At 51.6% G+C, this 27270-nt stretch overlaps 2 protein-coding genes across 4 annotated transcripts in view; both read right to left on the bottom strand.

Annotated features, from left to right (window-relative positions):
- The window catches only part of JPT2 (Jupiter microtubule associated homolog 2), a 32525-nt gene extending 14790 nt beyond the window's left edge, over nt 1-17735 (bottom strand). Inside the window, exon 1 of the mRNA XM_075564509.1 lies at nt 17579-17735. Coding sequence (XP_075420624.1) covers nt 17579-17622 — 44 coding nt within the window. The 5' untranslated portion in view covers nt 17623-17735. The remainder of the gene's footprint in view (nt 1-17578) is intronic.
- A 2241-nt stretch (nt 17736-19976) lies between these two features.
- The window catches only part of CRAMP1 (cramped chromatin regulator 1), a 28812-nt gene continuing 21518 nt past the window's right edge, over nt 19977-27270 (bottom strand). For all 3 annotated transcript variants that reach the window (XM_075564505.1, XM_075564508.1, XM_075564507.1), the window contains exons 15-21: nt 26943-27047; nt 26533-26711; nt 26003-26077; nt 25482-25713; nt 25159-25323; nt 23387-23532; nt 19977-22522 (exon numbers count right to left, since the gene is read on the bottom strand). In XM_075564505.1, the coding sequence (XP_075420620.1) occupies nt 22364-22522; nt 23387-23532; nt 25159-25323; nt 25482-25713; nt 26003-26077; nt 26533-26711; nt 26943-27047 (1061 nt within the window). In that variant the 3' untranslated portion in view covers nt 19977-22363. The remainder of the gene's footprint in view (nt 22523-23386; nt 23533-25158; nt 25324-25481; nt 25714-26002; nt 26078-26532; nt 26712-26942; nt 27048-27270) is intronic.

A 27270-nucleotide genomic window follows, 5' to 3' on the forward strand; every position in this document is an offset into this window, starting at 1 on the left:
CCAAGGATCAGAACCTCTAATTAAAAACAAAACTTCACAATCCAGCCAATGAACAGAATGACTTTCAGAGACTGTAACCCGAGAGTACTAGGTTCCTTTGAAAATAAATAATACAATCACATCTGTGAAGACTGACTGGTCCATAATCAGCAACCAGACAAGAAAGAGTCAAGTGGTTACTAAGTAGCTAGGGCATCAGTTCATAAGCACTTAAAGACAATTACTAGAACTCAGGCACCTAAGGTTTGGAATGTGAGAAGTGGATGAATTCATTAAGAGAGGGTGGATCTGCTTTGGAGGAAGAAACCTGTTAAGTGACTCTTGGAAAAAATGCTCATCCCATAGAACTCAACCAACGAGGAATTAAGGGAGCTTACGAACTTAGGTGATAAAATGCTTGCAGAGGCAGTGAGGAGGTGTGCCCACTTTCTGCCTAATTTGTCTCAGGGTCTGTGTTCCCAATTTTGCAAAATCAAACAATAAAAGCCTGTCTCTCCCTAACATGAGCTCAGATTGGATGTCTTGGGCGTTTTCTCAGGTAAGCTCCTGTGGGATAGAGCGGCACGCCCCAGCTCTCTCTCTGGAGAGCCATCATGGTATGCTTACCCTGATATCAGGGGTTTATACCGATCTGCCAGTTACAAAGGGAAACCAATATGGTGCCTGCGATTTCAACCATGTTCCTCACACCTCTACAACATGGTAAAACCTTAAAAACAAGCAAACAAGAAGCTACTCTTGGGGTACAGCGACCCATTTCTGGGCCATATCAGCACCACTGGCACAATGCAAACACAAGCAGGCAGGAGAAAGCAGCACACGGGCACAGCCTCCGAGCAGGTCTACACCAGGGAAAAGGGCTAAGTCTGGCAGGGGATTTTGAACTCAGGGTTGAGGATTCTAAAAACAAAAGGCAGTTATGTCCTTATTTGGCAAAGTCCCGAGTGGTCGGACTCACAGCTTCCTTGTTTCTGGTAAATGGTGACTCAGCAGACAGACCAGTCAGGAGGCTTTCCCTGTTCCTGTCATTCTCTACTCACGTCATGGCTCTAATTCATTAGGGGTGCGTGGGGAGTTCGTTCTGCCTGCTTCCTATTGAGGAGGAGGGGCGTCGGCCCTGCCTAGCACCATGATTCTGTCCCACTGCCCCTTTTAGGTGTAGCTCCTCCTGCTGGAGGGGGTGATAGGCAGCTGATCTTGGAAAGTCATCATCAGGGGTTGCGGGGCTATTAACCTGGGCTAGTAAGTTGGAGCGCATGGGATCAAACAGCATCCCACTAGGACAAGGATTCCTGTGACCACAGAGAACTTAGTAAGGACCCAGGAAGGCCTTTCCATCTTCTAAATCTTTGTTCTAGCCAACTTAGGCAGGGGTATCTACACCTGATAGCTAGCTCGTCAGAGTTAACTTGTACAGTGCCTTTGTCAGGGTTCTGTGGTGGTGGGGGGGGGGGGGCGGGTTTCAGGATCAAAGTACAGCATTGTCCCCTGCCTAACAAGACACACACACCTCATTCCTTGGCTAAAATCATATCTAAGGTTAGCCTGTTTTCCCATGTCATCCAGCTAGGGGATCCCAATTTCTGGAAGATGCCCTTGATGGTATCTTTAGCATAATTTACAAATCGATACTGGTTATATGTAGTAGGCCCAAAATCCATTTTTATTGATGGTAGCCCACAAGAAGATGGTTTTGGACCCTGTCGCCATTTGGTCTCTGGCTTTGAATCCATTGGGGACTCCCCTCAGAGCTCTGATTTCATCTATGTACACTGGTCTATCCAAGGAGCCGTGAGGAGTTTCCGGAGGATGCAGGCTAAGGAGCAGGGGATAGCCAACTGTACTGGGGCACACACTGCAGTCCACGCATCTGGGAGGACTTGCTGCAAAGGTCCCCACACTACCACCAGGTGTTGGCTCAAAGCACTTGTAAGGGCTGACTGGTTGGAGAGACTCAATGTCTGGTCTCTTCACAGGTAGTTAGGTTTCCTAAAGGAGCTTCTGGCAAACGGAGGCTTTTGGATAGTCCGGACACTACGAGGACAGGCTCTCTGGCTTCGGGAAATAACACCGATAGGATCAGGCAAGATAAAATATTCCTTTCTGTGGGGTCTTGAAATAAGGTTATAATGCAGTCCATTCCTACCAGGTCAGATTGCCAGCTTAGAGGAAATGAAATTTGAGATTCCAGCACAAATGTAGGCGTTGGATTTGTTAGCGATCCTCGCAGAGCAAACGAACCATTCTAATCATGTGTTGCATCTTGGAAACCTGCTTCAACGAGTAGTCTGCCCGAGATCTGTGATCTATGTGATGGATGTTTGTGAATGGGTGGAGGGCTGCAAACCTTATCATCGCAGTTTTGGGGTGTGGGTCCCTTCCACAGATGGAACAACAGCTTTAGCTTTCGCAGCCCCCCAATTCCTGTATGAGTCCATTCCATATATCCAGTGGTCCATAATACCGCCAGCCATCTACCACAGGGTTCACCAGATTCATACTGGAAGGGGAAAGGAGTATGACAATCACAAGGATCATGTTACCACCCCATTACGAAACACATGACAGTATGGGGTATGGAGGAAGAGAGAATTCTTGATAGGAGAGCTGACTCTGGGACCCTGAAGTCCCACAGGAGACCACCTGACAGATGTCAAAGGAAAAGGTTTGTGGGTAGGCAGATGGGGTGACATTAATGATCAAGGTCTGCCCATACATGCGGAACCAAAGTTCCCATGAGACTAAAATCCAGTCCAAAGATGGCATGGCTGGTTTTCTCGTCCTTTGAGTGGTTATAACAACAGTATGCCAAATATACACCATTACAGGAAGGTGACAAATGAACAAAATATACATTAATACAAAACTCAATACTGAAAACGGGGCAAGGAGGTCCAGGTGGGTTTTACTTGTTTGACTGCTTCTGGGGTGATCTTTTAAACAGTACCCCACAGATCTTCAAGTCTTGCACTCTCGTTGACAGAACAGGGTGTCTGCCTTTATGGTCCTAGTGAGGGGACTCCATGCTTTTTACCCCTTCAAACTTGACTGCTATCGAAGTGGAAAGAGCACGTCGGGGACCCACCAATGAGGTCCAGTTTTTGGTTAGTGCCTTCTTTCCAGTCCTTGGCTAACAACCAGTGACCAGGTAGTACTGGCAGGTCACTTCCCGTGTTAGTCTGGGTATATTAGAGAAACAAATCCACAGAAACTCATATGTATAAGAGTTTTATGTAAAGGGTAGGTGCACATCAAGAAAACATCCCAACCCTGTTATGCCCAAGCCCACAAGTCCAACATTAGCCTATATGTCCGACACCAATCCACAAAGTCCTTCTCCATCTCACAAAACACATGCAATGACGCCTACTTCAGGAAAGCCGAATCAGTGAACATGTAAGCACCTCAGCACTGGCAGGGGTCTCTCTCTACACAGCTGCTCCTGCACCCAGGGCTGCAAGTCCATGAGACTTCTCCTCAGGGATGTCTTACAGGAAGTGAGCCTTGCCAGCTGAAGCAGGGAACTGGCTAAGGCAGCTGCACCCTGGTCCGACCATCACAAAGCAAGAGACCCAAGAACTAGAAAGGTGAGGCTCACCCAGCCATTTATCTCTCTGCCCTTCAATTAACCCCACATGTGTTTATCAGCCAGGTTGGCACAATAAACTTTAACTATCACGCCCCTCAACGGACACCAGAAACACTGGCAGTCCATAGTCCATCAGGACTTGTTGTACCTGCCCTAGCTGTACTTGTCTAATTAGCTCACTGGCTTCATGACATGCTCTTAGGACTGCGGTGGAGAATGGGTGCCCATATATGATTTTCAAGGTAGAGAGGGCTGAAGCCTAGTGGGGCCCAGCCCTGGTCCTTAAAAAGGCTATTGGCAGGGCTTCTACTCAGCTCCCTCAAAGCTGCGAGCACAACTTCCGCTGAATTGCCTTTTATGGTCTGATTCATTCTTTCCATCTTCCCTGAGGACTGGGAGTGCCAGGCCGCACATGGCTATCTTAGCTCTAGCACCTAGGAGATAACTCTGTGAAACCAGAGAGGCAAAAGCTGGCCCTTATCACTTGGAATGCTATGGGGAAGTCCAATTCTTTAAGAAATGTCTTAGCCACCACCACCACAGCTTTCTCTGAGCAGGTACCTTTCACAGGGAGGCACACAAAGCCCACCTGCCAGTCTTCTAGGTCTGTTACCCTCCTTTGGACTGGGCGCAGAAGTGCAGGCTTCACTGGCCCTTGGGGATTGTTAACCCAGCATAGATGACAACTATGGGTAGCTTTCCTGGTCAACTCTCACACTCGCTTGACTACTGCAACCTTTCTGCCAGGGTGTGTTAGTCTGGGTAAACTAGGAACAAATCCACAGAAACTCGTATGTATAAGAGTTTTACATAAAGGATAAGTGTACATAAGAAAGCATCCAACTCAGTGCTGTCCAAGCCCATAAATGCAACATATGTCTCACACCAATCTACAAAGTCCTCCTCAATCTCACAAACCACAAACAACGACGCCGACTGCAGGAGGAAAGTCGAATCAGTGAGCATCTCAATGCTTCCAGGTGTCTCCACACGGCTGCTCCAGCCCTCCAGCATCCAGGGCTACACTAGGGTGAGTCCATGTGGCTTCTCCTTGGGGATGTCTTGCAGGAAGTGAGCCTTGCCAGCTGAAGCAGGAAACTGGCTAAGGCAGCTGCACTCTGGTCCGACCATCACAAAGCAAGAGACCCAAGAACTAGAAAGGCAAAGCTCATCGAGCCATTTATCTCTCTGCCCTTCAATTAACATGTATTTATTGGCCAGGTAGGCACAATAAACCTTAACTATCTCACAGGGATATTAGAACTTTGGCACCTATGAGAACTGGTGCAGGCTGGCCACAAATTTCCAGGCTAGTGATTCAGGTATAAAGATTCTCCCCCTTCACCTATCATCCCAATTCATCTTTTACAAACCTTTGGTCATTTGCCCAACTTCCTCCTGAAAGGTGTAAGGGGGTCTTTTGCTGTCAAGTGTTTGTGGTAAAAACAGACGGATTTTAATCTCCGCCTCTCTAGTCTGCAGGCCCTGTTTTAAAGTGCCCTGGGCAGTGGATGATGGCCAGTTCTGGGTCCAGGAGCACTTCTATCAAGTGATGACTGCTGCTCCATAGTCAATAGAATCTTCAGCTGAGAGCAGCCTCTTCCTTTCCACAGCTGTCCATGTGCATGGGCAATCATAAAGGCTTGCTTACTGTTCATAAAAACCTGCACCTTCTTGCCACACTTTAGTTCTCAGGCCCATGTGAGGGCAATGAGTTCAGCTTCCCAGGTGGAAGTGTCTGGAGGAAGGGCAGTGCTTTTCTATCACTTCGGTTTGAGACGTAACTACATACTCTGCTCACCTTTGTCCCGCTGATACAAACTGCTCCCATACCTTCTATGTACCAGCTCATTTCAGCTGATTTCAAGGGTTGATATTTTAAGCCTGGTTTCCCTACGAACAATTCCTGGATATCCAGCTTTAGAAGTGACTCCTACTTATTTCTGACAGCCAGGAACAAGGTGGCAAGATTTAAAGTGGGACAAGTCTCACCTGGATTTCAGTAATACTAGCTGATACCGTAGAATGCAGTTATAGGATAGCCACTTTGCTCCACAAGCAAGGAGCAAGGCTTTAGTGAATGGTGGTTCTCTGGCCAAGGGGGACTTACTGAGTATCTTTTGCCAACAAGGTAGTTGCAGCTATTCCTCGAAGGCAATGAGGTCACACTAGGGCCACAGGGTCTAGGGTTTTGAACAGTAGGCTACTGGTTGTTTTTTCAAGCCCCAAGCCTTTTGAATCAGTACTCCTAAGGCCACTACTCTCTATCCCTAAGGCCGGGACAGAGACAAAGGCTGTCCCCAGGGACTGAAAAGCAGCCTCTGCCTCTGGAGCCCATGTAATCCCAAACACCGTAAAGGGGTTTAGCAATCTCTCCAAACCTGGGGATCCAAATTCTGTAGTATCCTGCCATTCCCAGGAATCCCCACGTTGTTTCCTGGTGGCTGGCATGGGAATAAAGCAAATACACTGGTCCTTGTGTGAAGAGAGTTGGTACCTGTTCTGAGATAGGATAAACCCCAGCAAGCAGTCCTGGGGCAGAAAAGGCTGGACTCTCTTAGAAAGGCTTTAAAGCTCTCTTGTCCCAGGCAGGGAAGGTTCATCTGGCCTCAGAAACTGAAGTTCCATATGAGGAGCTGCATAATAACAAATCACCTATGTACTGGAGGAAGGTACTGGCATGATAGAGAGTCCAGCTTTCCCGTCTCTCTTTTAGAATGGCCCGAAGTAACGGAGGGCTGTCTCCATTGGAGCTGTTGGGTTTGGTTGGGTGTCTGGGTCGATCCACTTACATGCAAACAGCAGGTGGGACTTTTGAGTGCAAAGGGATAGTTTAAATAGCATCCTTTAAATCTAGCACAGTGACTAAGAGGCTGACATGGGGCAGCAGGGTTTGGTACCATTAGGTGCAGTGGGAGAACTGCTTCACGAACAGCCCTTAAGTCTTGTACTAGGCACTGCTTTCTATTCGATTTTCAGGTAAGGCTCTCCTGAGTAACAACGTGTTCTGCAGCAGAGTCTACAACAGGTTTAAGGGCTGACAGACCCCTGGGGAGAGGCTGCACTACTTTCTTTCTTTATGGGTATCCTACTCAATTTTCAAAGTAATACCGGCAACACATTACGATTCCCAGCACACTGTCAGCCCAGACCTTCGGGTCAAACGTCCCTCAACTCAGGTCTAAGCGCAGAGGTTGTACAACCATCAGGGAGAACATAGGAGTGAGCCGGAAAAGGCCTTCATCTTGGTCTAGCAAGGGGAGGAGCCTCTGGGATCACTAAGAATCAGTTTAAGAAAAGGACCCTCTCCACATGCAAGGCAAGACTGAGGTGAGATGCTGTGGTTGGAAGGGGTGTCAGACCCCCACCACTCGTCACGGGTTCCATAGGCACAACTGTACAGTTGAGATACATGTATATTTTATTAAAATCATCAGAGCATAAGAGAGAATTAAGAGTCAGACACATTTCATGGTAGCAATGCTCACCTCAGCCCCGCTTGGTGGACCACATGGAGAGAGGGGGAAGGGAAGGAGGACAAGGGGAAAGGGAACAGGGGAGCGAGGATGGGAGAGGAGAGGGGTAACCATGGAGAGGCCCAGGGAGGAGCAGAGAAAGAGCTCTCTATTGCTAACCCAGGCCTATATACCTTTGGAGGGAGTGCAAGTCCACTAATCACAGGTAGACATACTGTCACAGGAAGGGGTTGCACTATGGGTTATACAGCAATGAGACGGGGAAAATCTAGAGATATACACCCAATAGGAAGAGGAGGGAGTGGGGGTATACATGTGACAAGATGGGCAGATCCTAGATTCAGGATGGCAACCTAACTTTGGATGCCACTGAGCTGGTTTGACCTTTCTCTGGCTTTCCATAGAAACCATTATCAGTAGGGTGTGAACCCCACCTACAGGAACCAAGCTACTGGTCTGCAGCCTTTAGGGAGTAGCCCATTGTCCTTAACAGCAGGGGGGGCCCTACCTGTCCAGCAATTGAATGCCTTCAGGGGTGATATATCCAAGCATCTGCCCTCCCACCATATGCTGGCAAAAAGCCTGTTTGGCATGTCTTTGGGGGAGACAAAGCTGGGGAAAAGTCTCTATAATCCCACAAGATACCTCTTCAGGGGCGGGCTGTCTACCCCAACAATCACATGATGCATAGAGGTAAAATGACCTGCATAGGCTCTTAGTGCCAAATAAGATGACTCCTACATCAAGGAGGAAAAAGAGAGCTTTAGCAGCAACCTCTAAGGAGACTCACAGCTCCTCTACAAGGGTGTCAGCTTCTTGCTGGTTGGTCATTGCAACTGTTCCTTAGCCAGGTCTATGGAGGGGCAGTCTTTTGCCATGTGTCCCAGAGTTCCGAACTTTAAGCAAGTGAGAGGGGCCTGCAATCCCCTAAAGGGCTGGCAGCACGCCCGGCTCCAATGTCCTGGATTACCACACAGGAAGCAGCATCTTACAGGTCTGTGAGCGCTAGTCACTTCTGACAGCTGGGCTGATGCAGCAATGGCAGCTCCAATGATTTTGGCCTAATAGGACACTCCGCTCTGCCTCAACACCATGACTGTGGTGGTCAGGGTAAGCAGTTCATTTGGCTCTGACTCCATTCCCAGTGCATTTCTCTGGTGTTTTTATCACCTGATATCTGGCAAAGACTCGCTGTTGAAATGGGTGTTTAAAACTATCCTTCTCTCAGGAGACTCCAAGTCTAAGTTTGTGAACTTAGTCATGCTTCCGCCAGCTGGTTTCGGAAAGCAGTTGAGTTTTCTTGGCAAGTGGCTTAGCCTGGCCAGCGTGGAATAGTTTACCAGCTTTATCTGAATTTTCCTTACTCCCTCAATAAGGCAAGCCTGCAGATAATCCTGAGCTGCTGGACCAGCCCTGCCAGTCTGGCCTAGGCCTAGTTGGTGATTCCATCCAGGGTCATCATCAGACACTGCCTGGGCCCCCTGAGCCAAAATGATGAACCTCATCTTGTCAGCCTGGTGAGGAGCCACAGTAAGCATTCTGTACCTTTCATTAGGAGAGCAAGTATATGCCAGGATGGTCATTAACTCTTCCCAGGTCCTGTCAGAGATAGCCATAGAGTCCTGGGACTTCCACATACTGACCAAAGTCTCCTATGAAGGGGCCCAACTTACCTTTACACACTTTTATCTCTCCCGTGCAAAAGGGAACATGAACCCGGAACATTTGGCTGTGGCCTCTGACCACATCCTGTAAAGGGCATAGGGTGGAGGAGAGTAGCCCCTCCAATGGGGGGCGGGGCGGGGGGGGGGGTAACGAGGCAGGCAAGGACGATGGGTCAAGGAGTCGGGGAGGAGAGGCAGGCGCTGGGGCTTTTCATCTTCTCTAAACTGGGTCTCTAGGGGAGCCTTTGGGGCAGCGTCTGGGTTTTCTGGGTCAAATTCCCTTTCAGCGATCAGAACAGCTGGTAAGATTGGAATGAGTTGAGATACTTGGGGGGAAGCCCAAGCAAATTTCCAGGTAATCTGCAAAAGCATAAAAACCTCTGACTACTTCCCTTCTCGATAACAGAAAAGATCTAACAGTAAAATGGTATTGTATTTCCCCCCTTGGGTGTTTTATGTGATGGCACTGTATTCTAGAGCAGCCTGGCGGTCAGTGCTCTCCACGCTGTATTAAAGAAAAACACTAATTTTAAAGATACAATCTAAAAGTGTCACTCTAGGTCTTGTATGATTGACGCTGACCCACTATTTCAAGATTTGGAAGGAAAAGAATGGAAAAGTTTGGGTGCATGGAAAAGCAGGTTAATCCCACACAGTGTCCTGATCTGGGATTGGTCTCCCATCTCTGGGTATCCTGAACATTCAGGAAACTGGACCAGGAGAGGCCTTCTCTTCCCTAAGAGAACCCTTACTACAGATAGCAGCAGAGAAGGGGCTACTGCTTAACCCATTGGCACCCCTTGGCACCAAACATACCCATACCTGTTTTAGTTCCTGTCTGTTGAGCTGACATAGACCTGGCTCCTGTCTACTTGGGCGCTCTGGTAAGATTCTCAAACCCCCGTCACTAGTCTAAAGGCTGGATGCCAAGTAAGGGGACAGATGAGTTTTAAGCTGGTCCAAGAAGGCAAACTCAGTGAGTGCCTTTGGTTTAGGCGGTAGAATATATTTTGGTGAGGGCAATACTTTCTAAGGAAGGATCACCGGCCCTCTTGATGGGACAGAATAAGCTATCAGTAACAAATATACGATGGTTCCCAATGTCACTGTCCAACCTGGCTAGGGACAGGCACGCACAACCTCTACCCATGCAGATATGACAGAAAGTGAAGTGCAGCCAGTTCAAGGCCATATAAGCCAAATTTGTGGCAATGGGAGCCTGGATATCCCTCAGAACACATATAGAAAGGGGGGAAAGGTCCACAAAAACAAACCAAAACAGGGTCTCAGGTCAACAGGCATAGCCCTGTTTCTAGAGGACGCCAAGGAAAGAGCACCAGTGCTACCACAGCTCGGAGAACAGCTGTTACTTTTTAATAAAATTTCCTGAAATTCGTAGTATTCTGAAATTATGCCTGTGACCTCACACAAACTAGGTTAAGTTTCCCTAAACAAATCCATTTAGTTAAAGGGAGAAAAGTTTCACACACTTTTAAGTGGTTTAAGTGGACACTGTAGCGTGTGCCAGAGTGCTGAGCTCTGGGGTTCAAGCCTACAAGTCCCTCTGTGGGAGAAAGACAGGGCTGTTTGCTTTCATAGAGGTAGTTTCAGGAAACCTACAAGGTGTCCTCCAAGTCTGTGAGCCGCAAACAGCTCAGCAGCAGCCAGGGGCCTGGGTCTGACAGCGCCACCTGTGGTCAGGGCTGCGTACGGTTCTAAGTGCTTCCTACACAGGTCACATCTGCCCAATGCCACTACAACCCAAGGAGCAAGGTGTGACGAGCCCCACTTTACAGACCATGACACTGAGATGCAGAGGGGCCTACTGGTGTGCCCAGGACGCAGCAGAACCAGGATCCAGCCACAGGCCTGTGAGCCCAGGGTTCAATCCAAATTTAGCCTCTTACAGGTCTCCATTTGTGTGTGGGGAGGAGGTGCAGAAGGGAAGGGAAGGGGAGTGACAGTTGAGGCATTTGAAATATGGCCCATCCAGATTGAGACTTGCCCTACATGTAAGTACACATCGGATCTCAGAGACTTTAATACTTTCACAAGTGAAAGAAACAATGATCTGTTGTTAATGCAAACCACACGTGGCAGTAATACTTCGTTTGTGGGGAGCAGGGGGAATAAAATGTGTTAAAATTAAGCCCACCTGATTCTTTTGCTGCTTTTAAACATGGCTACTAGAAAATGCAACATTCCACAGGGGTCCACACTTCTACTGGGCAGCACTGGCCTAGAGCAGAGGCCAGGCCACAGATGGAGTGTAGGCAAGTCCCGGGTCTAGGGTGACCATCTCTGGCCTTGAGGGCTGGTAAACCCAAGGAATCTACACAGGCTGATTCCCCCAGATGGAAACAATGGGTCATCTCCAGGATTCACTGGCATTCCCAAACACAGGGGAGGGTAAACACAAACAAAGACCTGTGGGATCCCAGAGGTCCTCTGACTGGGACATTTCCAGAAAGCAAAGATGGCACCACTTTTAAAGGGATGAGTCACTTTGCAGCTACGCGTGAAGAGCTCTGCCAGCCCTCCTGCCGAGCTTGTCTAGCTCAGCAGAGTACACACACAGAACCCATCTGCAGCTCTTCACAACATCTGGAAGGATTTCCAAAGGCAGTTTAGACCAGAGCCAGACGTACTGACACTGCCTTTTCCACAGTGATTGGCCCAGGCTGTCCAACCGGCCCTGGACAGCAGGCTTGTCTGTAAGCCCTCATGGTTGGAGGGGCTTAAAACAGACAGCACTCTCAAGGAAGGGGCACACGGGAGCCCTATTTGTGTCCTCTGCTCCAGGAAACAAAGGCGGCTGGCAGGGGACAGCTGCTCATGGTGCTGAAGGGGGCTGCAGTGTGCCAGCCACGGCAGGACAAAGGCACTGGGGCTGGCCCTGTCACCAGCAAGTGGAGCAAGCGGCAGGCTGGGCCCTGTCTGCTCAGAGGGAGGTGGGGAAAGCATCTGCGCCAGCCGCTGCCCAGCAGGAAGCACCTCCTGGTTTGATGGAGGAAAATAATACTTCCATTTGAGAAAAAGGTTTTTTAGAAAAGTTATTGACTAGACTTAAATTAGATGAGGCTAAGGCAATCTTAGGCTGGGAACCTTGCATGAGCCACATTTATGAACTCAAGAGGTGGGTTCGTGAGGTTGTTGGCATTTTTCTTGGCGAGGTACAGCTAGTTGACCTGACACCCTAAGTTCCATCACTTGAGGGTGGTTAAGGCCAGACCTCCCTGAAACACATATATGCAATCCTAGCAGTGGAACTGAGTTTTAGGACACACCGCTAATCCAGGCCGGCCTGCTTCTCCATCTGAAGGACTTCTTTGAAAGAGGCACTTCTGTCAAACTCACCAGGTCCCACAGAGACCATCATATCAGTGTCAGTCTTAAGTCAAAGGAGCTTGGTGGCACAGTGATTAAGTGCTCAGCTGTCAACTTCTAGGTACATGGTCTGAATGCTTGTGTTGTTCTGGGGCATACAGATAAGGCTGGCTGCTCCCCTAAGGACAACACCCTCAGCCGCCCTCGGGGGAGGTCGTCCTCTGTCTTGCAGCAGCATCCTGAGTCAGACTCAACCCCGCCTTGGAGATGACTCTTGGTCCACCCACATCTGCTTCTGCTCCAAATCTGAACTGCCCCCTCAGTGACCCTGGGCCTACACCTAACCCCATGGACAGAGTACTGGGGTCAGCCCAGGGCTGAGTGCCACAACAACAAAAAACGGTTCAGAGCACTTCAGAAGTGAGGCCACACTGGGGGGCCTGGCTCTCTAGCCAGGAAGGGCACCACATGGCACAGGAAGGAGCCAGAAAGGCTCAGGATAACGTGGGCGTTATGTGTCCGTGAACGGGGATTTCCTAGTGTGTGTCCGTCTCTGACGTTTACTCTACTTTGACATGGAGTGGGAAAGGGAAATGGTGCCAGAGACTGGCAGAGGGGAACTACTAGGCATAGTGCTCCAGCTTCCTTGGAAGCCAAATGTGGGACCAGGCCACCCCTGGTCTCACATGACCAAGGACATCAAGCTAAGCAGCTATTTCAGAGAAACAGAACCCACAAAGATGGATACTATGCCCACTACCACTCCCACCCCAGGTGCACAAAGGCACCCTGACAAAGACAGGAAGCTCACTGAAGAGGTAGGAGGCAGAGGCCTAGGGAAAGGAGCAACTCTTCCCTGAGGACGCCTGGGCACAAGACTTCTCTGCCTGAATCTGGGGGAAGCTTTTAGGGAAGAAATTCAATGTGGGAAAGATACTCGGGTTGATGTCTTTACAATTTTAGTTAAAAAAAAAAAGTTCTAAGTTAATAAAGCATCCTTCCTTCACAGCTCAACATCCTGGAAACACAAGATAGTCCCTCTACCAGAAATCCATGGAAATCGGACAAGGTACAAAGTCTGAAAAGAATTACACCTGGCCAGGTAACCTAACAGCCACCAGCCAACTCCCATGAGTAAGTCTGGTGACTATTCGAAGATGGCCACCAAGACATTAATTAAATTTTGACATCCAATAAGACTGGTCTTTCTCTCCATTTTATGATAACCTCCCGAAAACTAAATCCCCAAGGGGAAGGGGCAGGATCTCTGGAGGCCTTCTGACTTCATCTTTTTACACACACAAGCACCCGTGCAGAATCTCTGGAGTGCTTCTGACTTCGTGTCCTTTTTACACACACATACACACACAAACACACACCCTTGCAGAATCTCTAGAATGCTTCTGCTTATCGTCATTTTTACACACACACACCCTTGCAGAATCTCTAGAAGGCTTCTCACATCGTGTCCGTTTTACACACACACACCTTTGCAGAATCTCTAGAGGGCTTCTGTCTTCGTGTCCTTTTTACACACACACACACACACACACACACACACACACACTCACATACATACACTCTATAGAACCAGCTTGATAGCTAACTTCTGTGGTGCTCAGTCAACAAAGCCAAGCTACTCAATGCCACCAGAATTCACTAGGCCCCCAGTATATTAGAGGTTCTGGATGCCATACCAGCAGCCCATTAGCCTGCTGGTGGTGGTCTGGAACCCTAATAGAACCAGCCACTTCCAGGAGGGGAAGAGGAAGGGAGGGGAAGGTAGAGGGAACCTATAACAGTGATCTACATATAACCCCCTGCCAGGGGAACAGACAACAGACAGGTGGTTGGAAGGTGATGGCAGTCAATGTAAGACATGAAAAAAAATAATTATAAATTATCAAGGGAGGAAGGGTGGCAGAGAAAGGGTACAGAATGAGGAGCTGATACCCAGGGCTCAAGTAGAAAATGTTTTGAGAATGATGATGGCAACAAATGTACAAATGTTCCTGACACAATGGATGGATGTATAGGTTGTTAAAAGAACAGTATGAGCCCCCAATAAAATGATTAAAACAAAAACAGCCCCCATGAAGTCCCCTGGGAGCTCTACTTGATTCACTCTGCGTCCTCTGGAAAAAACATCTATTCCCCTATGATTATAAGGTTCATGGGAAAATGGAATGAAAACATCATGGAAGTTTTCCACAAACTAAAAAATGTTTTAATCATGTTATTGAGGGCTCGAACAACTGTTATCACAATCCATATACCCATCCATTGTGTCAAGCACAGTTGTACATTTGTTGCCATCATCATTCACAAAACATTTGCTTTCTACTTGAGCCCTTGGTATCAGCTCTTCATTTTTTGCCTCCCTCCCTGACTCCCTCATGAATCCTTGATAATTTATAATTATTTTATCATGTCTTACACTGTCCGACTTGTTGAGGCCTCTTCATCCATCTAAAGAGGCTGTGATTGGCTGCAGATTTTCGAATCCACCAGCCAGTCACTCAGTGGGAAAGGATGCAGCAGTCTGATCCCATCAACATCACAGCCTTGCAAACCCTAAGGGGGGGCACCAGCCCATCTTTCAAGGACCTTATGACTCAGAATCAACCTGAGAGCAGTGGGTCTGACAAGCCACTGTTTGATGAAATGATAACTAATTATCTGCTTAGGTCAATTACTGAATACCGGCCCTCTCAGGTTTGAAAGGTTTGTCAGTAAGTCAATGCAACTGTTCAACTTTGTACGCATTTAACAGTCTCCACCAAAACAGTGCCACAATCCCAGCTCACAAGAAAGAAATACCTTGGGCACCCTAAGACCCAACACTTTAAAACCAAAGCTGCTCCTCAAGACACACAACAGTTTATCATCTGTCAACTCTAACTTGTATGAAATCCAACATCCAGAGCCCCAGATCTAAACGCCCACACCAGCTGCTTTCATGGCAGCCCCATACGGTTCTCTAGGAAGCAGCTTCCCGCGCCGTGCCATTCCGCAGCCTGAGTGGGTTTCTAAAGGCCTTTCAGTGAATAGTTGAGCTCTTTACTGTTTGTGCCTCCCCAGGGACTCCGCATTCCCCTCACTGCCACCATCCCGGTCATCTGACTCATACTGACCCTACAAGGCTGTAACCACTTACAGGAGTAGAACAGTGATGTCCAACTCTGACCTTGTGGTCAACAGCCCAACGAGTGACCACTGCACCACACAATTAGTAACCACCAAAAAGGAGACGAACCAGTTCCCCTGGAGTCGGTTCTCACTCCTGGCAATGCCATCCACACATGCAGAGTAGAGAACTGGAGATTCCTTGGGCTTTCCAGGCACAACCAAATAACCAAAAGTATGTGTGTGCATATATATATATATATATATGGGTTTTTTTGTTTTGTTTTTCAAAAGAGCATGCTGTTGGGCCCCCACTAGTGTGAAAGCCAAGTAAGGAGAGATCTGCCCTCTAGATCAGCACCCAGTACTCTCCTTTGGTCGGTCAGTGACTTGCCTGCACCAAGATTCAGAACAGATTATCTCTAGATCCACTGAAGAGCTGGGTGCTGACTCCATGCCCCTGCTGACTACACACACAGACACACACACACACACACACACACACTGTTCCCAGCAGCCTGGCACCACCACTGTCCCAGGAGAGTCTTTGGACACAGAGCTGTGCACTTCATGCTGGTTGACTACTCAGAGATTGAATGTCAAATGTGCTGAATCAGAAAAGTGAAAAATTGCCTTCTGGTGCACAACACATAGACCCTGAAAGATGAGAGGGCAAAATGTGGGCCAGAACCTCCGATTAAATACAAAATCTCACAATCCAGACAGCTCAGACTAGAGCAATCAGACCTTGGACCTAAACTCATTCCAACCCTGAGGTCATGTTGCAGTTAGTGAACAGGAGGACTCACAGAGACTATGACCCAAGAGTACTGGGTTCCTTTGAAAATAAGTAAATAAAATAATCACATCTGTGAGAGAAATAAACCTCCAGGCTGGTCATAATCAGCAACCAGAACAAAGAATCAAATAGTTGCTAAGCAGCCAGGGGACCAGTGGGTAACTGCTGGGACAATGACTAAAGCTCAGGCACCTGGATTTGGAATGTGGGAAAGGGAGAAATTAATTAAAGGGGGAGATGGCCGGAGGAATCTGATCTGGAGGGAGAAGCCTTTAGTAACTCTTGGGAAAGAGCGTTCATCCCATAGTACTCAGCCAGTTAGGAACTAGGGATAGGGTCCTGCAAAATTTGAGAGAAAATGCTTGCAGAGGCGTGCACACCGTGGCAATCTGACTCTGCGCTTGGGCCCCCAACATTGAAAACTCGAATAAAAGCCTCTCTCCCTAACATGAGCGCAGATTGGATGTCTTGGGCGTTTTCTCAGGTAAGTTCCTGTGGGATAGAGCAGCCCGCCCCAGCTCTCTCTCTGGAGAGCCATCATGGTATGCTTACCCTGATAACAGGGGTTTATACCGATCTGCCAGTTACAAAGGGAAACCAATATGGTGTCTGCGATTTCAACCATGTTCCTCACACCTCTACAACATGGTAAAACCTTAAAAACAAGAAAACTACTGTTGGGGTACAGTGACCCCTTTTCTGGGTGATCCCAGCACCCCAAGCTTCTCGAAAAGAGCGGTGGCATGGCAACAAGGCAAGCCCCAAGCAGCGGGAGCAAGCGTTAGGACCCCCAGGGAGAGGCTCCCAGCGGGTCTGCCCACCGAAAGGGCAAACGTAGTGAGACCCCGCCACGGGCTAGCAGGTCCTCCCGACGTGCCCGGCAGGGGACCCTGAGCTCTGAGTAGGGGTTTGTTTGTTTTTTAAAAAGGCGGTCGTCCCTGGTTGGCTGAAACTCAGCCATGTCCTTATTTGGCAAGGTCCTGGGTGGTGGGACTCGCGGCTCCCTCGTTCCTGGTAGGTGGCGACTCAGTCGAGAGGCCAGTCAGGAGGCTTTCCCCGGCCGACGACTGCCGCCCTGAGACCCCGGGGCTCACAAAAGACTGCGGGAAGTGAAGCTGGCGAAGTGGGCGGGGAAGGAGATGAATGGAAGCGGGGAGAGAATGAAACGCTGCGGCCGGAAAGGGAGGTTACCAATGCCAACCAACGACTCGCGTGGGAATTGTTGCGCCCGCACACAATGAAGGCTCGCTGAGGAACGACGCCGGGCGCCGTGGGCCTCCGCCCCCCAAGGCCTCGCGCGGGCCGAGGGCAGCGTGTCCTAGAGGCCGCGCTCGGCTCCAGAGGTCCAGCGTCCGCCCCGCAGCCCGGGAGGGCCGGTCACTATTCCGCCTGCGAAGCGCCACGTCAGGTCGCCCGGTCCGGACCCGCGGGGTCGGCCAGCCGACGCCTCCGGTCCCTCCCGGGGGCCCGCCTCGCCACGCCACCCGACGGGTCCTCAGCCCGGCGCCCCGAGTCCCGCCAGCCAGAGCCTCGGAGTTCGGCCCCCGGGGCCCGCTCGCGCCGTCCCCGCGTCCTCGCGCCTGCCCGCCGCGCGCACCTGGAACCGGCCGGGACGCCGTCGCTCTCGGGCCCTTGGAACATGTCGCCCGTCACCAGGCGCCTCCCCCAGCTTTCCGCGCTGTGCTTCCCGCCCGGGCCCGCGCAGGTACTTGAGTCCGCCCGCCAGAGCTCATTGGACGGCGCTGACGCCAATGAGGGCCATCAGCCTATCAGAACACGTGGCCCCGCCCCTTCAGGGGCCGATTGCCGCCAACGAGAGGGAGGCCTGGGGCGGGCCCGCCGTTCTCGTAGACAATTGGCGGTGGGAGACGCCGCTCAGAGCGGCGAGCACGGCTATTGGTCAGCCAACCGGCGAAAGCGGTGGCGCTAGAGCGCGGCGCTGAGGTGGAAGTGGCGGCGTGGCGCTGGCAGCGCCTGGGCCTGGGGGGCACGGCGGGACGGTGAGGACTCCTTGGGAAGGAAGCGCGTGACTCACTGACCCAGCCCGCCGTGCGGCGCGGAGCCTGCAGTCCACGACTCGGCTGTAGTGGTTTGCCTTCCACCGGGAGCCGGGGGCGGAGTGCCCGGTCAGCAAGTTCGGCAGGATTACGCACGGGTTCCCTTGTGCTTCCTCACTCATCTCTAGAGATCAACCCAACATGTGAATAAGTCCGTGTTCACAGGGAGCAAGCAGCTGTGGTGAGAATGCGTGAAACTTACTAAAGATGCATAAGCACAGGCCAGCCTGTGCCTACCTAGCTGACGACCTATTTAACAGGAACTCAGTATTTTGAGAGGCTTTGAGGTTCTGCCATCGGGGAGACAGGTGGCAGCGACACCTACCCAGAATTTCTAATGTGGTAAAGACAACGTGAAATTGTTCACCAAGTAAGCCCAGCTTACCTTGCTTATTGGGTAATCCAGCACCGCCCCAGAGCAGCGGATGACCGGAGGCCGCCCATCTCTGGGTCATTTGTATTTTATTTGGAAAGCAATGAGGCCTTCCAGTCTGGCAGCGGATGTTTGTTTTTTTGGCCAGGCAGGTCAGAGGCCTTTGCACCTCTTGGCCAATTAAAAACACCTGGCATTTGTGCTGTTTGTTCAAGGAACCCCACTTTTGCCCTCAGCAGTTCTGTACCCCTTTGAGCTGGGCAGGCCAGGCGTGTGAGCAGGAAGGGCCCCTCAGAGGGCCTCTCACTGGGAAGGCAAAAGAAATGAAGGCAGGCACCACACTCCCAGGACAAGAGCTGGGCAGACTCCTTCCAGAAGCAAAAAGCCAGCCTACAAACAACAGCAGTGGGAATTTGATGTGAAAGGACCTTGCTGGTTGGTAGCCTACTGTGTTCTCCGAAAGCTCACCAGACTGGTGACAATACTTTTTAAGTGCAAAATCCACTGCCATAAATCGATCACCACTCTTAACCACTCTACCTGCTTGCTTTCAGCAGCACACAGACCAAGTCATAGCCACCCTAGAGTCGACCTGTCAGGGTTTCCAAGGCTGAGGTCTACAAAAGCGGATCACTCCACCTTTCTCCTGTGGTGCCCTTCAGCACCCCCACCTTTAGAAAAGTAGAGACTGGTTTAAAAAAGGCAGAAACAACAATTGTTAGATCAAGTATTAGTATGTATTTATGCACATAAAAACAGATTTACAAGTTGAACTGGAAATTTAAACATAAGAAGTGTAACAGCTTTTATTATATTAAATAACCAAAACACCTTTTAATTCCCAAAATTGGTAAAGAATAAATAATATAATTTACAATATGATACAAAAAATAATCAGGAAGGACAGGCATTCTGCTTTATACATACACTGTATATGTATATTTATAGTCTATAAAACAAATTCACATCTCAAACAAGCCCAAAACCTTAGATGATATGGCTTAACTATTATTAAAAGAAACAGCAATAAATTCTGCTGCTCAAACCATGAGTTCCCTGGCCAGCCATCCTGGTACAGAAGGATGGACGCAGGTGGTGGTAGTATGGCCGAGTCTTTGACTTGGATACCATGCCTTACAAACTGCTGCGACATGAGAGCTTAGACAGGAAGCAAAGGTTGGCTGTGGCTTTCTGCCCTCAGCCTTTTTTTTCCATAAGAAATTAAGTGTCATATTTGCCCCATAAACACATCTGCTAGATTTGAATGTTTATAAAAATAATTTTTTAAAAAAATTGCTGTCACCGTCCTCACATTTCCAGCATCTTATATCCGAGGGCATCTCTCTGCAGAACTCCTGACTTCAACAGAGCATGATCGGGATACTCAGACGTGTCACTGAGCTGTAAGTAACTCAAACTGGGCAGAGAACGATACCGGGTGGGATTCGGACGCCGAGGGCCTGGAGATGTGCGAAAGCAAGCAGATCAACTGAGCAAATGTTCCCACTCCGTGAGCAAGTCCTCAATGTGTCCAAGAGAGACGAACATCCTCATGATGCTCCCAGGGGGTAATCAACCGAAGCCCACAGCTTCTAAAAGGTGGCACCCTTATCGCCAGAGTCACAATAAGGAGTAAAGGCCACACTCCTGCCCCACTCCCAATCCCCTGAGACAATTCAGTCTCAGTCTTCCCAAAGGATGAATCCGCAAAAGGCTTCCAGAAAACAATCGACTGGCTTCAGGGAACAATTTACGGAACAGAGATCCACTCCATCTCAACCTGCTCAGATAAACCATCAAAAGAGCCAACAGGCTCGTTCTGAGACCATGACAACTTACGTTGGGAAAGCAGCAGAATGAAGGAAGTGAGAGACACCACTGCCAGGTTAGTCGGAAAATCCCCACCTTTTTTTTATATAGGTACTTATTGAGGCTGGGGGAAATCGCACTAGGCTTTTTACTCCAGATAAAACCGTTTCCCCTTTACTTAGGAGCATGATTGCTCATCCCCATCCAGTTGCTGATCTAGCAAACAAATCAGCCGGAACCATGTCAGCTTTGTGGCAGAGGTTTCCGTCCACCCTCCTCCCCAACCTACCTGCTCCCTGGATGGTGCCAGCTCTGTAGGCAGCCACTCCCAACTGGAATCTGTGCCAGAGATGATGCTTAACAAGGAGCCCCAAACCTGATCTCAAGGGCCAGAACTTCCCTCCCTTTAGGTGTTACTGGCTGAGCCCGCCTCAGGATTCTGGCGGTCGTTGGCTTGGATGTGAGGCAATGGGAGTGTGAGGAGCATCGGAGGTCTAAGCCCAGCCTGGTGTCCTGTCTACTGAAGACCCAGCAAACCAGACCCCCAGGGATCCTCGCATCTGGCTTAGCTCGAACAGAGAACAGAATGGGACACAAGCTGGTTAAGATACTCTGGTTCAAACACTGCTCTGTGCATCTTTAAAAAGCGACACTGTTTTCCTGTCCTTTGCAATTTGGGAACATTGAGAGTGGTTTCTCAGGAGCCGGAAGAGTGGCCGGCACAGGCTTTTGTCCGTGACCTTTGTGCCAAGAACCAGAATTGAAGGAAGAAAGCCATCTTCCAGGCTCTGGAAGAACCTTGTCACACGGAAGGACACAGTTGTCGGGAAGCCAGTCACTGGAGATGGAGAGAGACCACGGGATCAAAGCCACTTCTGCTAAGACACATGGAAGACCCTGATGCTCCTGTGCTCACGGGCTCACTTCTCCACTGAGGAAGAGCAGGGCGGCTATGAGTGGAGAGGCCACGCTGACCCTGAGGACGGATGCTCTATGGGCAGGGGAACGGGGAGAGGGGAACAGAGATGGTGGCAGGTGCAGGTAGGTTTAAAAGGGCAAACCAATCCTGGCTGCTGACGGAGAACAATGCAGCAAGTAACATGGTAACCTGCTGAGCACACCAATGGCTCCTGGCTGTGGTGGGGCAGGGCCTCTCCTGCCTGGGCCCCATGTGGGGAGAGACTAGCTGCTCAACCATCCACAGGAGTCACCACTGGTCTCTCACCCAGGAGTCTCCAGGAGGCAATCAAAGGGACATGGTGCTGCCTGCACCCAGAACTGTGGGAACAAAAACAGGAGGGCTTATATCACGCCCCAGGGCACATCTTACACCAGTGCCAAAGAGCAGGGGGAACTAAAGAAGAGAAGGGGAGCTGTGCTAGGAAGCCCAAGAAACCCTTGCCAGAAGTTGAAGAACGAAGGGCAGCTCATCTAGTCTACTGAATGCTCAGTCACCCAACAGCTTCAGATCACCTGGGAGACACCTACTGATAGACACGGGAAGGCAGGCAGCTGAAGCAGGGCCCAGCTCTTTAGTCTAAGCGGCTCACTCAGGTGGCTCCCAAGTCTGCGCAACCTGCCTGTGACATGAGTCTTTCTCCTGTTAAAACAGAGTAGAACCTCTAGTTGGGGAAGCATCAGGGCCAGGACCATGACTCCTGGTTACCATACTGCTTCTGCTGCCGCTCAGGCTGCTCTGAGCTCTGGCCCCACTGTCCGTGACTACAGAGTGGCAGAGGGGTGGTGGGAGGAAGCAGCAGTGGTGGACCCCCCTGCAGAGGGAGGGGTGTCCCTCCAGGATGCAGTGCCTGCACGGAGGCAGGCCTGGCTCATAGAGCAGCCCACAGAAACCCCAGCACCAAGAGGAAAACGGCATTGCTTGGCTGACCCCAACACTCGGCCCCCGAGGCTCGTCTTCAGCCGTCCAGAGCACTGCTCTTCTCGGGCCGCCCCCACCAGAGTGCCACGCCCAGCCAGCTAGTCATGTGCACCAAAGGGGGGGGAGGGGCTCTGAGTCCGGAAGTCCTCTGGAATGGACCTGAGCCTGAAGACTGTATTCTCTCATTTAAAGCGGCGACCTCCCACCCCCCAGTAGCTCAGGGCCACCAGTTCTAAGAACCCTCCTCTACGGTGGTCTGAGTAATCACTGGGACAGGTCGCCAATGGGGGGCCCGCCTCCATCAAACAGGACCTCCCGGCGGCTTGGCTCAGTGAAGGACAGCTCTTGGGCCAGGTCGTTGAAGCGGGAGATGTAGTCGATGCTGTTCTCATTCATCATGCACACCAGCTGGGAGTCCACAACCTGTGGACCAAGGGCAGGACGACTACATCAGCTGGCGAGTGACCCCAGTTTCACTTCCGGTGATAATCAGACTCTCTTGGAGCCTCTGCTGGATCCCACCCAGGAATGGCACCCTTGCCCTTTGGAAACGTCAGCACTGCCCATCCTGATGGCCTGAGGTTCCCTCCCTGTGGTGGGTGCGGATGCAGTGGGCAAGGTGCAGCTGGAGAAACAGACAGAGCGAGAGTGTGTGTGGGTGGTGGTGGTGGTGGGGGTGGTCAGAAGGTGGACTCTAAGGAGAAAGGTATGTCAGGATTGGGGGGGGATATTGCTACAGGAGTGACTGTGAGGGCAAAGGTAGGGAGCAGGCTCTGTCAAGGTGCTCAAGAGACAGACTAGACCAGGCGGAGAGTAAGGCGGTGAGCAGAAAGGACACAGGAGCTAGTGTGTGCACAGTGACACGCCTCGGGCGATGCATGCAAGTCACCATAATGAAGTTGTGGGGGCAGTGCCTGCCGCTGGGAGGCCCTGGGTAGACATTTGCGAAGGGACTGGAGAAGCAGGAGGGGCCCAGGCTGGCCTATCCTCAAGGTCAGGGAGTCAGGAGGGGCAGAATCGACAGCCCCACTCACTGCTCTGCCATGGGCATCACTTTATGGGTCAGCAAACTGAGACCAAGAAAGGTGGCCCGGCTGGTCCAGGGGCCCCCAGTTGCCTCTAAAGTCTGCACGTGCGGCCCACGGTGCCCGCTCTCCAGAGAAGGCAGGCATGCAGCACAGGGGGCACCCTCTTGCCACCTTACCTACTGGTGAGCACCCCAGCAGCCTGAGGATGGGGCCTGGGAGGTCCAGCCCAGGGGTGCAACAGCCGCTCAGCAGCGCTTACCTCTGCCACGTCGGCCAGGGACCTGGACACAAAGGAGTCCCGAGAGTTCCCGTCCAGCAAGCTGGGGCCCAGCAGAGACGTGCCGCTGTTGGTCCCGGCGGGAGTGGGCAGCATCTTACGGCTCTTCTCAGGAGAGATGAAGCTTGCTGTGGCGAGACCAGAAACCGTGAGGCGGTGCTCTGCCTCCCTCATGGGCGGGCAGTGCTCTCTCGGAGCTCCCTGGGTGGCCCTTGCAGCACATGGCAGTCAGCTGGCTCTCCCATGCACCCCACACCCCTCGCAAGGTGGGAACAGCCTCTCAGGTACAGGCAGCCAATAAGGCGGCGGGTGCCATCTTCCAGAATTTGTAACCACCTGTGGTAGTTACCTAATCTGGTGTAAGAGAGATTTACAAGTGAAGGGGTGTGGTCTGGCCTGTCAATCACAAAATAACCAATGAGGCCTCTGTGTGGGCATGGCCTTCTGAGATTTCTGGAAATTCCTGAATATCCTCTTTGGAGGTGGAAAACTCTGCTCACTCCCTTGGAGACGCTCTACTGGCAAGACCTGGCAAGACACATGGCACACTACACTGACAGACCCCGTGCCCTGCGAACTGGAGACACGTGGAGACCCCTGCCAGCACTGAGAAGCTTACAATGCCACTGGGTCCAAAGACTTCCCACCCACTGGCCTGAGATCGTCCTGCATTCGGGGTCATTACACGTGTTTCGTGAGTCTGAAGAGGACTTTATAGATTGGTATCAGACATATGGGTTAATATCGGATTTATGGGCTTGGACTAGACTGGGTTGGGATGCTTCCTTCCTTAATGTATAATTACCCTTTGTATAAAACTCTCTGTTATCCACGAGTTTCTATGGCTTTGTTGTGCTAGTCTACTTGGACTAACACACCAACTTTCCCTCCAGGCGCTTCAAGGAAGAAAGACGGAGCAGCCAACTCCCATCTCAGAAACTCAAGAGAGCGATTCTACACCGTCCTAGAAGGTCGCTGAGAGTCAAAATGAACTCGGCGGGACTGGGTTTGTTCCCCTCCCTCCCATGTCTGTACTGTGACACAAGGACCCCAATAGGACAGCGGTTAAAGCAAGAGACTGCTAACAGAAAGGTCAGTGAAGGTGAAGGTTAGTCCTACAGCAGCAGCACTCTGCGCCACACTCAACTGGAGAGCACTGGGAAGTGTGACTTTTGTAACAGCACCTATAGCTCCCCCGTTTATTTTGGGTGATTAGGTGGGAGGGGCCGCAGACGGTGGTGCGAGTCCCTGAGACTGAGGGGGATAAGGGGCCACCCCGCCCCTCTGCTGAGTCTTTAAAAGGCAGGTGGACGGATCCTCCTGATGTACACAGACCATGATGCCGAGGGGACAGGCCACATCCAGAACACTGACTGACCCCCAGCAGAGACCACGCCAGCACACGCAGTCAGCAACTCCACCAAGAACCGAAAGGGGCTGAGAGGGCACAGGAGCCCAGCTCCTCTCCCTCTGCTCAGGGTGACAGAGGGGTGGGCATGCATTCTGTACCTCGACTGATTTGTGGACAATTCGGGGCATGCTCAACTCCACAAACATGGAGAAGATGATGAAATTCCTCACTGATTCTCGGACCCCTCACAAAATATGCCCACACAAGGTACCATCCCAGCATGTGCCAGCTAACACTCATGTCTAACAAAACTGACACTGGAATCTGTGTATCCCGTGGTAAACTCTTGATTAAAAACACCAATTAACCCAGAAGAACGAAGACGTCAGACTCTGATGCTCACCAAAGAGGCTGCTAAGGGAGGAGTCGGTGGAGTCGCTGGGGCACCACTGGGGGTCGTGGGTAGGGGAGGCAATCCAGCTGGGCTGGGGACTGCTAGACGGAGAAGGGAGACTCTTGGAACTGTCACCACCATTCAGTTTTGCTGGAGAAAGGGAGACGCCTTCACCTGCAGGTCAAACAGAAATCACCTGAGGCGGCACACAGACACTGCCCTGCCAGGACAGGGACCCACAGAGGCCAAGACCCACCTCCTCCACACAGGACAAGCAGCCTGAGCCTGCCGCGACCCAGGGGGCACTGGTCTGGCTACTCAAGGGCCCTCACCATACTGGCCGGAGCTGATGGCGATCTCGATGATGGAGTCGCTGATCTGTGTGGCAGGCTCGCCCTGCGAGAGCATGTCCTCCGGTGGCCCTGGCAGGGAGAGGTCCAACAGCGCAGACACATTGGGTGGTGAGAGCCGTGGGCTGGATCCTTCTGAGGAGGGGGGTGGCGCCGAGAGGCCATTGTGGAGTGGCGTTTTGGGCAGCTCAGGCAAGGAGAGGACTGAGGAGCCCTGTAGGAAGATAGCGCACCAACCAGGTGACCCTGAAGGCAAGTCGGCACCTGAGAAGCACCATGTGCAGCCAGCCCGAAGCCCTCCCTGCAGGTGGCCACACGGAAGGCCAGCGGTGCACAGGCGGATGGGCCCTGGTTCCCCAGCCTAGCCACTAAGTCGCGGCGGGGGTGCTGGGATGTGGGGAGTGTGTGTAGGAGAGAGACAGGAGTGGTAAGAAGATGTGCAAGGGAGAGTGAGGCTAGGAGGGCAGGGGCCCTGGGGCTGGACAGGGGCCTGGGAATGCTACCTGGAAGGCAGCGGCCACTGGCTCGGGCTCGGGCTCCAGCCTCGAGGGAACGCTGATGAACGGACTACTCGCCCCCTAGGAAGTAAGCACAGTGGTGAGCGGCCTGTCCCCACAAGCTCCAAAGAAGCCCACAGACACCCCCAGCTCCCAACAGTGTGGGCCCCCTGAATAGCCTGCTGCCAGAGGGGGACACGATGCAAAGAGCTGCCAAAGCCCCGTCCTACGTCCCACCTGTCCCAAGAATGGGCTGCAGCAGCAGCAACAGGGGTGCCCCTCCTCAGACGGGTGACCAGGATGGCAGCGGGGCAGGTTGTCGTCACCCAACAGCCCTGAAGCAGCTCCCCAGGACCAGAGATTTGCCTGGCAATTTCTCCGAGTCCTGGTTGCTCCAGGGTCACAGGACAGGCCTCCCCACCCGAGACCCCCTCCCTTGCTGTGCTTAGCCCAGCATGCTGGCTCCAGCCCTGGGCTTCCCATCCCGGGAGAGCCAGTGGCTACTCTAGGGGCTGGTGGTAACTGGACAAACATACGTCCATATTGGAGATGGGGCGTCCATTCTGAGGGGTGCCAGCAGAGTCTGGACTGGCAATGGCTGTAGTCACAGTGTCGGGGGCCAGTGGGGAGATGCCAGACAGACCATCGGTGTCCAGGACCGGGAGGGGGCTCCCGGGAATGATGCCAGCACTCTTGGCCACGAGGTCAATAGCACCTGGTGACAGAAAGAAAACACTTTCACAATCCTGCTGTGCACACATCCTGTAATACATCCCAGGAGAGCCACGGAGCAGCCTCACTCAGGTTTCTCTGCGAAAGGGCCAGGAGATCCGATGAGGTCACGGGATGGAGGTGACGGTTTGAAGGACAATCATCAACTTCACGTCTGACATGTCATTCAAACCCCAGGGGGTGGCAGCCACCACGTCCGGTTAACAACACTTACTGGCCAGGTGACTGGTGGCCTGGGGCGGGAGGGCCTTGGGCACAATCGGCCTGGACAGAGTTGCTTTGGTCAGAGAGGATTGGATGGGCCGGAACGCGCCTCTCCCTGTGAGGTCAGAAACACGGACAGGGTGTTGGGACTCCCTCCCCACATCTCCCACGTGGCAGGGCATCACTGCATCCTTCCCAAATGGGGCCCAGGCCAAAGCCTCCCAACACTGGCTAACTTGAAGGTCAGAGGGCACAGCCATGCCACCTTGTCTGCCTAAGGCTGCTAAGAGTACGCAGCCCACGTGAATCCCTGCCAGGAGCAACCAGACCACAAGGAC

Source organism: Tenrec ecaudatus, chromosome 12 (genome assembly GCF_050624435.1).
Source record: "Tenrec ecaudatus isolate mTenEca1 chromosome 12, mTenEca1.hap1, whole genome shotgun sequence".
Classification (NCBI taxonomy): Eukaryota; Metazoa; Chordata; class Mammalia; order Afrosoricida; family Tenrecidae; genus Tenrec; species Tenrec ecaudatus.